The following is a 16,845-nucleotide window of genomic DNA, read 5'->3' as shown; positions in this document are numbered from 1 at the left end:
CAGATAGGTGATTGTGCGTGTGCTAGTATGTATTTGGTAAGAGTGTGAATACTTGTGCTCAGATAGGTGATTGTGCGTGTGCTAGTATGTATTTGGTAAGAGTGTGAATACTTGTGCTCAGATAGGTGATTGTGCGTGTGCTAGTATGTATTTGGTAAGAGTGAATACTTGGGCTCAGATAGGTGATTGTGCGTGTGCTAGTATGTATTTGGTAAGAGTGTGAATACTTGTGCTCAGATAGGTGATTGTGCGTGTGCTAGAATGTATCTGGTAAGAGTGTGAATACTTGTGCTCAGATAGGTGATTGTACGTGTGCTAGTATGTATTTGGTAAGAGTGAATACTTGTACTCAGATACAGTGTATCACAAAAGTGAGTACACCCCTCACATTTCTGCAAATATTTCATTATATCTTTTCATGGGACAACACTATAGACATGAACCTTGGATATAACTTAGAGTAGTCAGTGTACAGCTTGTATAGCAGTGTAGATTTACTGTCTTCTGAAAATAACTCAACACACAACCATTAATGTCTAAATAGCTGGCAACATAAGTGAGTACACCCCACAGTGAACATGTCCAAATTGTGCCCAAATGTGTCGTTGTCCCTCCCTGGTGTCATGTGTCAAGGTCCCAGGTGTAAATGGGGAGCAGGGCTGTTAAATTTGGTGTTTTGGGTACAATTCTCTCATACTGGCCACTGGATATTCAACATGGCACCTCATGGCAAAGAACTCTCTAAGGATGTGAGAAATAGAATTGTTGCTCTCCACAAAGATGGCCTGGGCTATAAGAAGATTGCTAACACCCTGAAACTGAGCTACAGCATGGTGGCCAAGGTCATACAGCGGTTTTCCAGGACAGGTTCCACTCGGAACAGGCTTCGCCAGGGTCGACCAAAGAAGTTGAGTCCACGTGTTCGGCGTCATATCCAGAGGTTGGCTTTAAAAAATAGACACATGAGTGCTGCCAGCATTGCTGCAGAGGTTGAAGACGTGGGAGGTCAGTCTGTCAGTGCTCAGACCATACGCCGCACACTGCATCAACTCGGTCTGCATGGTCGTCATCCCAGAAGGAAGCTGACGCACAAGAAAGGCAGCCAACAGTTTGCTGAAGACAAGCAGTCCAAGAACATGGATTACTGGAATGCCCTGTGGTCTGACGAGACCAAGATAAACTTGTTTGGCTCAGATGGTGTCCAGCATGTGTGGCGGCGCCCTGGTGAGAAGTACCAAGACAACTGTATCTTGCCTACAGTCAAGCATGGTGGTGGTAGCATCATGGTCTTGGGCTGCATGAGTGTTGCTGGCACTGGGGAGCTGCAGTTCATTGAGGGAAACATGAATTCCAACATGTACTGTGACATTCTGAAACAGAGCATGATCCCCTCCCTTCGAAAACTGGGCCTCATGGCAGTTTTCCAACAGGATAACGACCCCAAACACAACCTCCAAGATGACAACTGCCTTGCTGAGGAAGCTGAAGGTAAAGGTGATGGACTAAACTCAATTGAGTACCTGTGGCGCATCCTCAAGTGGAAGGTGGAGGAGTTCAAGGTGTCTAACATCCACCAGCTCCGTGATGTCATCATGGAGGAGTGGAAGAGGATTCCAGTAGCAACCTGTGCAGCTCTGGTGAATTCCATGACCAGGAGGGTTAAGGCAGTGCTAATAATGGTGGTCACACAAAATATTGACACTTTGGGCACAATTTGGACATGTTCACTGTGGGGTGTACTCACTTATGTTGCCAGCCATTTAGACATTAATGGCTGTGTGTTGAGTTATTTTCAGAAGACAGTAAATCTACACTGCTATACAAGCTGTACACTGACTACTCTAAGTTATATCCAAGTTTCATGTCTATAGTGTTGTCCCATGAAAAGATATAATAAAATATTTGCAGAAATGTGAGGGGTGTACTCACTTTTGTGATACACTGTAGGTGATTGTGCGTGTGCTAGTATGTATTTGGTAAGAGTGTAAAAACGGTCCCGGATCAGATATGTGGACGCTGTGGCGCCCCCTAAAGGAGATAGTTGAAAGGAATCGTTCATTCACGTTGTGGTTATTCGGCTAACCTTTATCAACAGATTAGCAGTGTACTATTGTTTAGTCTAGTCTAGTCTAGCTCTGTACATCCATACCTAGTCTAAACCATTTAGGATAGTCGTCATGGTAACAGCAGTCATTAAAATGAAAGGACTCGTTGCGAATGGACGAAATAGACAAACCTGCCGTCGTTGGAGTGCCCGGCGGTAGCGATGAGACTGGAGGAGGTGATGAAGGAGAAGTCACCACACACCTTGCTGTGGCACTGCCAACTCTGAGTTGAGGAGAGGAAAGAAAGAGGACAGAGAGAATAAAACCACCGCAAAGGGAACAACAATATTCAGGACGAATATGGAATATTGATTCTGATTGGTCAGTAGGTCTGGTGTAACGGTACCGACGCTCATACAGCGCCTTCCCACCAAAAGAACTCTGGTTCTTGAACCAGTTCCGTTCAGGCTTCTTTGAACCTTGGTGCTTTTTAGGGAACCGGCCCGCGTTTGCACCAGTTTTTTTGGAGCCATAATTATAACGTCATTAACGGAGCACGTAGATTAGCTGTGAGGATCTGTGCTGATGTTACAGATGTTCGTTCCAATGCAAAAAGCATCGAATTATCAACTACTGGTGATGAGAAGACGTACGAAGTCACTCTAGAGAAGTTGTTGCTTTCTTTAGTTGTTGCTTTTCTTTTCTTGAGCGGTGCGGTAATGAGCTGAATCTGCATTACATTTATATTTACATTTACGGCATTTCGCAGACGCCTTTATCCAAAGCGACTTACAGTTATGACTGAACACAGTTTTTTTTGAGCAGTCGAGGGTTAAGGGCCTTGCTCAGGGACCCAACCGTAAGGAACTGGCGCTTGAACCGGCAACCTTCTGATTACTAGTCCAGTACCTTAACCACTGGGCTACTACTGCATCAGTGTGGAATAAGGTGCAGATCCAGGGTTACAGCTCCACGTGTATCTGTGTTTATCTGGATTCACTTTTAAACTTGTGTTACAGCTCCAGCTTCTGAGAAATGGTGAGAATCAGAATCAGCTTCTCCCAGAGTCTAAATGAAGCTTAATGTGGTTTAATGTAGTAAAAGAAGGAGACAGGAGCGACTAAACTTCTCTTCATTATTACTGCTCATAAGTTCCTCCACTAATCACATTCCTCACTCGCTGTTTTACTACAGTAAGTCACGCTAAGCTTTGTTCGTACGGCCTGAGTCGCTTTTACCGCCTCGTATCAAACAGTTCGTCTCATTGGAGGAGCTTTGAAAAGATCTACTTTTAGCAAACTAATAATAAAAGCGCAGCGTCAAACAAAACAGGGAAAAGCAGAGGCGGCTTTGCCATTTTCTCATACGAAAGCACCCGAACCTCTACAACTTGACACGCCCACAGATGACGTCACGGTTCATTAAAAAAAATGATTGGTATTCTTTGGTGCCAGTTTGGAACCTCTTTTTTTGGTGGAAACACGCTGAACACGCTTCGAAATCAAGTCTGCGAAGCGTCGGTGGGAAAGCGCTCATACTACAGATCGGAGGTCAGCACCGCTGTGTGTGACGTTTGGGCGCCACGGCCGCACTTACCAAGTACGGTTTGGGGTTGGATGAGGTTTGGTTCACTTGCCAGAGGCTTAAAAAGCCTTCACCGTCTGCAACACCACACTGTACAGAGAGAGAGAAAAAGAGAGTGTTCACACCCGAACCAAATACATACTAGCACACACACAATCACCTATCTGAGTACGAGTATTCACACCCGAACCAAATACATACTAGCACACACACAATCACCTATCTGAGTACGAGTATTCACACTCTTACCAGATACATACTAGCACACGCACAATCACCTATCTGAGTACGAGTATTCACACTCTTACCAGATACATACTAGCACACGCACAATCACCTATCTGAGTACGAGTATTCACACTCTTACCAGATACATACTAGCACACGCACAATCACCTATCTGAGTACGAGTATTCACACTCTTACCAGATACATACTAGCACACGCACAATCACCTATCTGAGTACGAGTATTACAATTAAAATCAATTACTAAAATGTGTGTGTGTGTGTAGGTGTGTGTACCTTGTTTCCCTGTGAGTTGAAGTAGAGTCGGGTCACTCGGGCGTTTCCTGCCTGTCTGAAGCAGATGAGCTGCTGTGGACGATTCCACTCGAACATCCTCACACTGCCGTCCTGAGCCCCGGTCATATCTACACACACACACACACACACACAAACATGACTTTTATCCCCTGTAAAAAGTGTAAACTTTTAGAGTTATGAGAAGGAAGTGGATGAATTGGGATGAAGACTGCTGATGCTGGGCATTTGGGTGCTGCAGAAATCCACGTCCCCTGCAGCTGCACTAAATATTATGATGATGTGGGGTCACATGGAGTCTGACTCCTGTTGCTCCAGGCTGTCCTGTTTTCTCTTCCTTCATTCATTTGAGCTCATTTCCAGTTTTATAGCCAGAACATCCTGGTCAGGGTCACGGTGGGTCCGGTTTCCCCAGGATTACTACAGGCAATGCAGTAACACACCCCGGACAGGACGCCGATCCATTGCGACCGGCTGACAGCACAGCAGAAAATGAGAACCATGGATCCCAATAGTAGTGGGCTAGTGGGCATTATTCCCCTAATTAAATCCATCCATCTTGTTGCTGGCCGTCCTCTTCCTCTTTTACCTTCAACTCTTCCAAGCATAACTGGATTTTCCAATCAATTGCTTCTTCCCATGATGTGTCCAGAGTAAAAGAGCTTCAGTTTGGTTCTATGGGCTTGGCGTAAGAGGTTTGGATTGATTTGGTCGAGGATCCATCCAAGGAACTCTTAAAGGTCTTCACCAGGACCAAAGTCTTCTCCAAGAACCACAGAGAAGATCAGAGTTTGGACAGTTCTGATGTTTGTTTGAAGATCTTCTCTAAGTTCTGTTTGGTGTTTCCAGACTGATGGATCCTTTGGACTCCAATTAAACGAAAGCCATCCAGCAGTTCCACATCTTCTTCATAAATGGTAACGTTAGTTTTATCTCCTTAATATTGAGTTTAATATTGATGTTTCCTGCACCAATCATCTTCCTCTAGTCCTGCTTCTTTCATTCATTATATGTTTTATTATATATTAGTGTGGCCAAATCCGGTCATAATACTGTCAGGTTCGTTACTAATTTATGTGAGACTGGTATACTTTAGTAAAAACAACCACCGTACTTGAATCGACTTACAGTACTGGTAGATGGGATGTGACGTCATTCTCTTCACATTGTTCAGGTTCCTCTTGACAATCTAAGGAACGTCACACACAATAATATAAACATTAACGTCTGTAGTTCCGAGACGGCATTTCTAACAAGCCCATGGTCAGGTGTCTACATATTTATGGTCAGAAAGTGTAGATGTCCATGCAATACATGACATGACGACTGAACATCATAATCAAACTCGTTGACCTCTTATGCTTTTTGATTTCCCATCCTTAAATCTCCACCAGGTTTTGGAACATGACTGAGGATTAAGTTCGGTTCAACCATGAGAGCTCTGGTGGGGGTCAGTCTAACAAGGCCAGACGCATTTTGATTACTTGGGTTCCTACACAGGATCTTGCTATTTTGGGAGAGGGCATCATCACTACCCCCTCCGACTGACCCCCCCTCCCACTTCCTGGATTACAATCCTCGTGCTGCTTGTACCACTGCTGCGCTGGCCGAAGAGAGCCGAGACCATCACATGCACCCTTACTGCATCTTTTCACCTGCCAGCGATGGAGTCCCACAGAGAACTGCACAGCGTACAGGTTAACTGAATAGCCATAACGAAGCCCAGACCACCTCCCATCCTAAAGCACAGCCAAGTGTGCCTGTCTGGCTGCCCAACCAGGTCAACAGCACCGCCTGGTCTTCAAACCTGAAAGCTTAAGATCTAAGTGATGCTAATTACACAAGCGCTGTGCCACCCGGCGCCGTCGTATAATTAATGAGCGTCTTCCCCTCACTCGACACCTATGAGTACGCCCCCCCCACGCCCGTTTCGTTTAATCAGACGCTATTAACGAGGTCACTGTGGTCAGGGGGGTTCGTTAGTGGACCACGGGGTCCTCGTCCTCAAAGGTGTGGAACAGACAGCCGATCACATTCGCTCTAATCCTGGCCTGACAAGCTTCTCACTTTCACACAGCACAGTGCACGCCCGAGCTCCAGCAGGGACCCCGATCGTTAGACCCACCAGACGCCTGTCCCCTGGAGTGCACCACCTCATGGGTACAAAACAAACGCGTGAGCCAGTCAGAGACAGTCAGCCGGTTCATGTGGTCATGTGAAGGTGAGAAAATGCTGAGCGAACCGTGTGTATGTATGTGTGTGTGATAAGGAGAGCACACACAGCAGAAGTGATGACGCACATGAGCACCTTGGTGTTGGTAATATTTATTATTCCAGCAGCTCGGTGTTCTTATCGGACTTTAACAGACTCATCACTGCTCACTGTGTTTAGTCCAACCAACAGTGTTTATCCTACACTGATAAGTGTTCAGAAACACACACACACTCTCCCACTGCACTCCCTTCCCATCCTATTACAGATTTACTCACAAACCTGCAGCAAAAACACTGGGATACATTTTTTATTTCAAATTTTTTTTTTCTTTTATAAATGAATGAATTTAAATAAATATATTGTGTTTGTGTGTGTGTGCATATTCGCGTGAGGAGTGTGTGCATGTGTGTGTTCATATCTGTGTGTGCATGTATGTGCATATGGGTGTGTGTGTGTGTGTGTGTGTGTGTGTGTTCGTTTATGTGTACGTATGTGTATATATATATGTGATGTACGTATGTGTATATATATATGTGATGTACAGTATGTGTGCGCTGGTTAAGGTACTGGACTAGTAATCGAAAGGTTGCAGATTCAAGCACCATCCATCACCGCCGTGTTGTCACTGTTGGGCCCGTATGGTTCCGGAAAAGTTGGGACATATAGTAAAATGCTATAAAAACAGGAATCTGTGATTTGTTCATTCTCTTGAAGGTGAGTTGGTACCAGGGTTGTGGCTCACCACTGTGTTCCAGACTTCATCGGAGAATTGCAGATTGCAGGTTAAGAGTTTAGGTATTTCACCGTCTACTGTACATAATATTGTGAAAAGATTCAAGGGACCGTGTACAGAAACCACTGTTGAATGTGTGTGACCTCTGAGCTCTCATACATGGGATCAACAGTACTTAAAAAAACGTTGTCACTTAACACAGGCTGCCGCTGCATTAAGAAATGCAACACAAAAAGAAAACAAGTTTCTAAACCATTAAAAAGCCTCATTAAGAGGAAAGCTGATGGAACACAATGTTAAACACCGCTGTTCCAACTTTTTCTGAGTGTTTTGCAGGCATCAAATTCTAAACGTGTTCATAATTACAAGCTACACTGATTGTAGTTGCATTTTACTAAACGTCCCAACTTTTCTGGAAATGGAGCACATACATTTCTGTGGAAACACACACATACCACGCTAGCGCCCATGCTAGTCTGTCCACTGCCAAGCCATGGCATGGAGGCCGAGACGGACATGGGAGGTGGCGCGAAGGGGGCGGAGCTTGCCTGGGCGATGTTGGTGTGAGAGGACCGATAGTCGTCATCAGAGCTGAAAGGGGGAAAAATAAAGTCATATAACAACACTTGGAGTAGGAGAATCCCTAAACTATTCGGTGTCCCCTCCTAACGGCCTGAAAACCCGGGGCTGAACATTTAACCCTGTCCCAAACCTGCGCGAGTCTTTGTCGAAATCCTCTCCGATCCAGGTGAAGGGCTGCGCCGCCAGCAGGGTGGAGACGTCCACCTCCTGCACATCGTGAGTGGAGGCCAGAACGATCTCACTGCAGTTCGCCTGCAGACCAGAGGAGAAGCAAAACAACCAGCCGTCTGTGAGACTTAATAAAGCATCTGGACACTGTATGACCAAAAGTATTCGGACGCCTGCCCGTGAGCTTGTCGGACGCCCAGTTTCCGACTCTACGTGATCTTTTCAGTGAGAACAGCAGCCGCGCTTCTGAGCAGCTTCTCACAAGACTTTGAAGTATGTTTGTGTATGAGAATTTGTGTCCATACAGTAAAGAAATGACATTTGTACGACCGGGTGTTCCGGTTCATCCCAGAGCGGGTGAGTGGGGTTGAGGTCGGGGCTCTGTACAGGATGCTGGAGTTTCTTGTTTTCTAACCCAAGCATGTCTTTACAGAGCTACACAAAAACAGAATAGGGCCTTCCCTAAACTGTTGCAGCAAATTTGAAGCATATTAATTCCTTTATATCACTGATTTATTCCAAAGCTATGGTTTTCTTTCACTGTGAAGGATGTTCATTATCAAATAAAATGGTAATAATAATAAAAATAATAATAATAAAATAATAATAATAATAAATTAAACACAATAATAATAATTAAATAAATATAATAAATATCAAACATATAATAATAATAATAATAAATTAACTACAATAATATTAAATAATATCAAACATATTACAATAATAATAATAATAAATTAAATACAATAATAATAATAATTAAATAAATAGTACAATAAATAATATCAAACATATAATAATAATAATAATAAAACAAATAGTATAATAAATAATATCAAACATAATAATATTAAATTAAATACAATAATAATAATAATTCAATAAATATTATAATTAATAATATAAAACATAATAGATTATAATAATTAATCACAATTTTATAATACTGTACATTAAATAGAACAATAAAAATAATAATTAAATAAACATAATTAATATCAAACATATAATAATAAATTAAATACAACAAAAATAATAATAATTATTATTGAATAAGTATTCTAATTAATATCAAACATACTAATATACTATATACTACACATATACTATACTACTAAAAATAATAATCATTAAAAGCAACGTATAAATAATAATAATAATAGCAATAATAATAAAAAAAATTATAATAATAAAGTTTTACCCTGTTGATGGCAAAAGCCATGATGATATCAGATTCCTTGTGGATAATTTTGGCCTTGCCTCCAGGATAGCCAAGATCAGCCTCCACCTACACACACACACACACACACACACACACACACACACACACACACACACACACACACACACAGTTATTCCCCCTGTATGCTTTAACACTGGTTAGCACTCACTCATGGTTAGTACCAGCGCATTATAAGCATGCTGCAGAGCACTGAGGAACACCGAGCTGGTGGACGGACGGTCCGTGGGTGGTTAGAACTGGTGATTAACTGGTGCCTCGAAATCAGGGGTGGAAGTTCTGGATCAGAATGAGCTCAGAGTGGAGAGAGTTTAGTACAGAGAGAGGTTAGTGGAGAGAAGAGACAGCGCTGTGGTTCAGGAGTGTGAGTGTGTGTGTGTGTGTGTGTGTGTGCGTGTTGGAGAGACTCAGCAGGTTCAGAAGAGGAGAAAAGCCCAAAGCCTGGAGGAGAGAAGAGTAGAATCACACACTCAGTACTACCTTGCTGCCTTTGCGACCTCCAGCTACACAGTTGTGTGAGAGAGTGTCCACCTGCTCATCAACACAACGTACAATGCACACCACGACACACCACGTCACACCACGACACGTCAAACACATGCACGGTACACAAACGAGAGACGAGAGAGAGAAAACACGTTTCAAACTGAGCTGAGATGTAAACACACACACACACATTATACAACATCATTCATCCTGTTCATCCACAGTCCAGCTTCTAACACCTCAGTGAGGACGACACACTGAGCTCATTGAGCTTTTTATTTAAGTACGTTTACAATGCACATTAAATCTGATGGATGGACACAATCCATGGAGCATTATTGGTCAACGTTTTCAGAATTCCAGTCAGATTTGGAGCTCTATTACTGTATTACTGTCTATTAGAAGTCCAGTCAGCACCGAAGCTCTGCTATTGGGCTTGGTACTTGTTTGTTTATTAAGATTTTAACATCATGTTTTACACTTTTGGTTACTTTCATGACAAGAATGGTAGTTACTCATTATATAAGGTTCTCTAATTCACCTCACTTGCACGTCTTTGGACTGTGGGAGGAAACCGGAGCACCCGGAGGAAACCCACGCGGACACGGGGAGAACATGCAAACTCTATACAGAAAAGGACCCAGACCCGCCCCACCTTGGGATCGAACCCGGGACCTTCTTGCGATCGTTTACTTTTTCCCAGAACTCTCTGCCACGTTCTCTCTACAAACAGACCAGATCAGAGTGATTCATCTGTCAGGAATCGATCAGAATGATTCATCTATTAGGAATCGATCAGAGTGATTCATCTGTCAGGAATCAATCAGAATGATTCATCTATTAGGAATCGATCAGAATGATTCATCTACCAGGAATCGATCAGAATGATTCATCTATCAGGAATCGATCAGAGTGATTCATCTACCAGGAATCGATCAGAATGATTCATCTACGAGGAATCGATCAGAATGATTCATCTGTCAGGAATCGATCAGAATGATTCATCTATCAGGAATCGATCAGAATTATTCATCTGTCAGGAATCGATCGGAATGATTCATCTAGCAGGAATCGATCAGAATTATTCATCTACCAGGAATCGATCAGAATGATTCATCTATCAGGAATCGATCAGAATGATTCATCTACCAGGAATCGATCAGAATGATTCATCTACCAGGAATCGATCAGAATGATTCATCTACCAGGAATCGATCAGAATGATTCATCTATCAGGAATCGATCAGAATGATTCATCTACCAGGAATAGATCAGAATGATTCATCTATTAGGAATCGATCAGAATGATTCATCTACCAGGAATAGATCAGAATGATTCATCTATTAGGAATCGATCAGAATGATTCATCTACCAGGAATAGATCAGAATGATTCATCTATCAGGAATCGATCAGAATGGTTCATCTATTAGGAATCGATCAGAATGATTCATCTACCAGGAATAGATCAGAATGATTCATCTATTAGGAATCGATCAGAATGATTCATCTATTAGGAATCGATCAGAATGATTCATCTACCAGGAATCAATCAGAATGATTCATTTATTAGGAATCGATCAGAATGATTCATCTACCAGGAATCAATCAGAATGATTCATCTACCAGGAATCGATCAGAATGATTCATCTATTAGGAATAGATCAGAATGATTCATCTATTAGGAATCAATCAGAATGATTCATCTATTAGGAATAGATCAGAATGATTCATCTACCAGGAATCAATCAGAATGATTCATCTATTAGGAATAGATCAGAATGATTCATCTATCAGGAATCGATCAGAATTATTCATCTGTCAGGAATCAATCAGAATGATTCATCTATCAGGAAATCTGGCTCAGTTCACTGAGCACTGGAACCCTGGTCAGACCTGAGACCAGTGCTGATGAGGGTGCAGCAGGCAGTAATAAATTAAAAGCTGGTGATACAGGTGTTGGATGGCTTTGTTTTAATAACCTGAGACCATTGGTGCCGACAGGGGGGCGTTTACTTTTTCCCAGCCTGCTTCACTAACGCTCTACAGACCACGTTACCTCACTCTGCTTCCTCTTCTTGGTGAAGATGTAGCGGATCAGGGTCTCCTGCAGAATCTCCTGCTTCACCAGGAAGTGCCAGAGCCGGCGGGCGGGGAAGGAGAGGCGGTGCCTCGCCCTGCGGACCGAACACAACCCATCGGCCAATCACTGACGAGTACCGTGTGTTAGGAGTGTGTGCGGCACGCTACGGCGCGAGTACTCACCTGAAGGGTGTGTTGTCGGGCTCCAGCATGGCTTTGAGGCGCAGGGCGGCAGGACCGCCGCCCGCGCTGGCGTCTGAGGGGTAGGTGTTGATGTAGTTGGGGGGGGGACCGTCGAACCTGTTCATCCTGTCCAGCAGCTGCTGCTCCCAGTTCTCCAAACACTTCAGTACGGAGTCACACAGAGGAGACGTGACCGGGAGATCTGAGAGAGGAGAAGAGGTCTGGTGAGATGGACAAGGTTCCGGTGCTGCTGGCCTGCTCAGGCGTTCTAGGGTGCTCAAGCTAGCTGAGGGTCTGTGTGAAAACCTTCGATCTCTCTACACAGACGCATTTCCCATCATCCTACACTCCTGAGAAGAGGGCGTGTCTAAATTCTTAGCTCCCTTAAAATGCTCCTACTGAGGCGCCTTCATTCTGAGTGATGACCTGACCGAACAGATCCTGTATATATACAGTCCTGCTCACCATTATTGGCACCCCTTCATTTTTTGCATAACCTGTACAATATCTTCAGAAATAAATGGAAATGTACCAAATTTATATTATCAGGATTTTTTAATTGGAGGTCCAAAGTAATATAACGAAGAACATTGTTTTTCAGCTTACATGTTGTCATTTTAAAGAAGAAACAGAAAAAAACAGCATGTGCAGTAATAAAGGCACCCCTCCTTAATATTTGGTTGCACACCCTTTGGCAGTGATGACAGCCTCCAAACGTTTCTTGTAGCCATCTATAAGCTTCTTGCACTTCTCAGCTGGTATTTTCTCCCACTCTTCCTTTGCAGTTTGTTCGAGCTCTTGAATGTTTGCAGGGTTCTTTTTCCCAATGGCAGATTTCAGCTCACCCCACAGATTTTCAATGGGATTGAGATCAGGACTCATTGCTGGCCATTTTAAAACAGTCCATTTCTTCCTTTTCAACCATTCCTGCGTGCTTTTGGATGTGTGCTTTGGGTCTTTGTCTTGCTGGAGGACCCATGATCTTCGACTCAAACCAAGTTTTCTTACACTGGGTAGGACATTTTGCTCTAAAATCTCTTGGTAATTCTCCGATTTCATGATTCCTGTGATATGGTCGAGGCCCCCAGTACCAGACGCAGCAAAACAGCCCCACAGCATTATGGATCATCCACCATGCTTAACTGTAGGTAGGGTGTTCTTTTCCTTATACGCTTCATTGCGCCGTCTGTAAACAAACTGTTGGTGTGCATTGCCAAAAAGCTCTATTTTTGTTTCATCGGTCCACAGAACATTTTCCCAGAAGGATTGTGATTTGTCCAGGTACTCTTTGGCAAAGTTGAGTCGTTCCTTTTTATGTCTTTTCTTCAGCAATGGTTTCTTTCTTGGCCTTCGCCCATAAAGCTCTGCTTGGTTTAGTGTGCGCCGTATGGTACTTGTTGAAACCAAGACCCCAGACTGTTCCAGGTTGGCCTTCAGGTCTTTGGATGTTTGACATGGTGTTTTTTCCACCATTCGCACCAACCTTCGAAGACATCTCTCATCAATTTTCCTCTTCCCTCCACGTCCAGGGAGGTTCTTGACTGTTCCATGCTTGGCAAACTTCTTAATAACATTGCGCACTGTTGAAACAGAGATACCAAGGTCTTTGGAGATGGCCTTATACCCTTTGGAGGTCTTGTGTTTGCTAATAATAGCACTTCTGATGTCCTCAGACAGCTCCTTTGTCTTCACCATTGTGACCAAGGAACAGGGAATAACATGTGGCTTTTTAAAACACTGAAGTCATCATTCATTGGGTAATTAATGTCACATGGGCACTGACAATTTATCACAGGTGATTCTCATTTGTGATTTAGCACAGGTGAGTCAAAATGTGTTTCCATACTGATTTACTGTAAAGGGTGCCAATACCAGTGCCACAGCAAGCTTTAGGTTTTTCTATTTTTTCTCTCCCATTGTTTTTAGTTTTAAATGTTGTTTATCATTTGCTCTTTTGTATCAAACACAAGTTCTCTATAGATAAAGCTGTTACACTTGATTCATTTTTTTCCAGGAGATATTCCACATTATGTACTTAAACTTCATGGGTGCCAATAATGGTGAGCAGGACTGTATATATAATAAAAGTATTCGGACGCCTGACTGCATTTTAAGGGGGTGGTTGTAATGTTTTGGCTCATCGGTGAACATGCTGTGTGTGTGTGTGTGTGTGTGTGTGTGTGTGTTACCTGTAAAGTCGAGTCCTGCGATGGGTAAGAAGTTCTTCACGTTGTGCAGAGCAAGTTTGACCATCACAAATCGGATCAGACACCAACTACACAGACAGAGAGGAATCGATCAATCAGCAGGAATCAAAGGAATCGATCAGAATGATTCATCTATCAGGAGCAGATCAGAATCATTCATCTATCAGGAATCAATCAGAATTATTCATCTATCAGGAATCGATCAGAATTATTCATCTATCAGGAATCAATCAGAATTATTCATCTATCAGGAATCAATCAGAATTATTCATCTATCAGGAATCGATCAGAATGATTCATCTATCAGGAATCAATCAGAATTATTCATCTATCAGGAATCAATCAGAATTATTCATCTGTCAGGAATCGATCAGAATGATTGATCTATCAGGAATCGATCAGAATTATTCATCTATCAGGAATCAATCAGAATTATTCATCTATCAGGAATCGATCAGAATGATTCATCTATCAGGAATCAATCAGAATTATTCATCTATCAGGAATCAATCAGAATTATTCATCTATCAGGAATCAATCAGAATGATTAATCAATCAGGAATCGATCAGAATGATTCATCTATCAGAATCATTCAGAATGATTCATCTATCAGGAATCGATCAGAATGATTCATCTATCAGGAATCAATCAGAATTATTCATCTATCAGGAATCAATCAGAATTATTCATCTATCAGGAATCAATCAGAATTATTCATCTATCAGGAATCGATCAGAATTATTCATCTATCAGGAATCAATCAGAATTATTCATCTATCAGGAATCGATCAGAATGATTCATCTATCAGGAATCAATCAGAATTATTCATCTATCAGGAATCAATCAGAATTATTCATCTATCAGGAATCGATCAGAATTATTCATCTATCAGGAATCGATCAGAATGATTCATCTATCAGGAATCGATCAGAATTATTCATCTATCAGGAATCAATCAGAATTATTCATCTATCAGGAATCAATCAGAATTATTCATCTATCAGGAATCAATCAGAATTATTCATCTATCAGGAATCAATCAGAATTATTCATCTATGAGGAATAGATCAGAGTGATTCATCTATCAGAATTATTCAGAATGATTAATCAATCAGGAATCGATCAGAATGATTCATCTATCAGAATCATTCAGAATGATTCATCTATCAGGAATCGATCAGAATGATTCATCTATCAGGAATCGATCAGAATGATTCATCTATCAGGAATCGATCGGAACGATTCATCTATCAGGAATCGATCGGAACGATTCATCTATCAGGAATCGATCGGAATTATTCATCTGCATAGTTTAATTCTATTTAAATGACGGATCTGGTTCAGATCAGGTCTGATTACTGTTAATGCATCAGACTCAGCGCGGTCAAGCTTAATGTAACCATGGTTACCTGTATGAGTTGGGGTCACTGTGCTCGGTCATCTGAGTGTCGGACAGGAAGCCGTCATCATCGTCATCCTCGTCTTCATCAGCGCTCTCGTCCGAGTCGTATAGAGCGCCGCTGTCTGACAGAGGCAGGAACGGCTGCAGCGCGCGCGCGCGCACACACACGCACACACACACACACACACACACACACACGCGCACACACACACACACACACACACACACACAGAGAGAGTTTGTAACCACCAAAACGCACCCTCCTATCAAACACAATCGGTACGTTTCCATCTCGTCCACTTACTTTTGCCACGAAGTAATCCCACATGCTGAGCTCCGGCGGGATGAATTTCTCCTTGTAGGCGGGGCGCTCGGTGGGGATGGGAGGGGGCGTGGCCGGGGTCTCCTTGACGGGGCGACCGGGGACCAGCATGCGCATGTTGAACCTCCGGCGCTGGCGATCCACTTCCTCGGCGGGAGGGGTCGGGGGCGGGGCCACTAAAGGAAGTACCATAAGAAGAAAGTGAGGGTTAAAGACGATCGGTACGGTAACAGAGCCGGATCTTACAGGGGCGAAGGACACGATCACGCTTAGACGATCGCATTTACGCGTCTGGCAGAGACGAGACACCATAACACACACACATGCAAAACATGCACACACCCCCCCCCCCCCCCCCCCATCACCACCAGCACCCACACAAAAATCAACCATCAGCATCCAAGAGAGCATCCTCCACTGCAACCAGAATGATCTCCACACACTCCAGGAGCTTCAGAGCTCATTTCCTGTCTGGGTGGAGGCGTGGCCTCTCTTACTCACAGCTCCGGGGCTCCGTGTGCGCGGGCGTTTCTGTGCCGGTGCCACCGTTGCTACCAGACTGGGCGTTAAGGGACGAGAGTGGAGGGTCGGGGAGGGCGGAGGCGTCGGCCGATTCTCTCCGGGAGCTTTCAGGAGGAGCTGCTGCTAGTGCAGCTGAGAGAGGATGCAGCGTTATAAACGATACACACACACACACACACACACACACACACACACACACACACACACACTGTTTGCACACGTTTTAAGGTATGATTCGGCCACATTGTGCACAACAAGAGATGCCTAAACATCCAAAGCTGTCGGAAGTGGTTGCCAGGTCAGGAATATTTCTAATAACATTCTCCTTAAAAAACACATGACTTGGCTGCTTGGATTTATGCAGGTCAGATCTGGCAACCCAACATGTTTCATCATGACCAGGCTTTGAAGATGAAAGAGAAGCCAAATTACTTTTATTTGGATTATCTAATAATAGCGGTTACTTTTATTTTAACTCATTTTCATTAACCAGTTTACCCTGGACAGGGTCACAGGGGGTCCGGTTCC

General features: G+C 43.2%; 1 protein-coding gene across 3 annotated transcripts in view; it reads right to left on the bottom strand.

Annotated features, from left to right (window-relative positions):
- dmxl2 (Dmx-like 2) overlaps positions 1 to 16,845 on the bottom strand; it is a 109,235-nt gene that overhangs the window by 18,090 nt on the left and 74,300 nt on the right. For 2 of the 3 annotated variants that reach the window (XM_063004751.1, XM_063004752.1), the window contains exons 30-42: positions 15,778 to 15,971; positions 15,481 to 15,614; positions 14,052 to 14,137; positions 11,863 to 12,064; positions 11,657 to 11,774; positions 9,593 to 9,643; positions 9,074 to 9,160; positions 7,832 to 7,953; positions 7,575 to 7,710; positions 5,300 to 5,360; positions 4,154 to 4,281; positions 3,642 to 3,719; positions 2,237 to 2,328 (exon numbers count right to left, since the gene is read on the bottom strand). In XM_063004751.1, coding sequence (XP_062860821.1) covers positions 2,237 to 2,328; positions 3,642 to 3,719; positions 4,154 to 4,281; positions 5,300 to 5,360; positions 7,575 to 7,710; positions 7,832 to 7,953; positions 9,074 to 9,160; positions 9,593 to 9,643; positions 11,657 to 11,774; positions 11,863 to 12,064; positions 14,052 to 14,137; positions 15,481 to 15,614; positions 15,778 to 15,971 — 1,489 coding nt within the window. The remainder of the gene's footprint in view (positions 1 to 2,236; positions 2,329 to 3,641; positions 3,720 to 4,153; positions 4,282 to 5,299; positions 5,361 to 7,574; positions 7,711 to 7,831; positions 7,954 to 9,073; positions 9,161 to 9,592; positions 9,644 to 11,656; positions 11,775 to 11,862; positions 12,065 to 14,051; positions 14,138 to 15,480; positions 15,615 to 15,777; positions 15,972 to 16,845) is intronic. The other variant, XM_063004753.1, reaches the window with a different exon arrangement.

The sequence above is a fragment of the Trichomycterus rosablanca genome, chromosome 11 (genome assembly GCF_030014385.1).
Source record: "Trichomycterus rosablanca isolate fTriRos1 chromosome 11, fTriRos1.hap1, whole genome shotgun sequence".
Taxonomy (NCBI): domain Eukaryota; kingdom Metazoa; phylum Chordata; class Actinopteri; order Siluriformes; family Trichomycteridae; genus Trichomycterus; species Trichomycterus rosablanca.
Note: the sequence above shows the minus strand (reverse complement) of the source record. Positions and strands in the feature narration are given on the sequence as shown.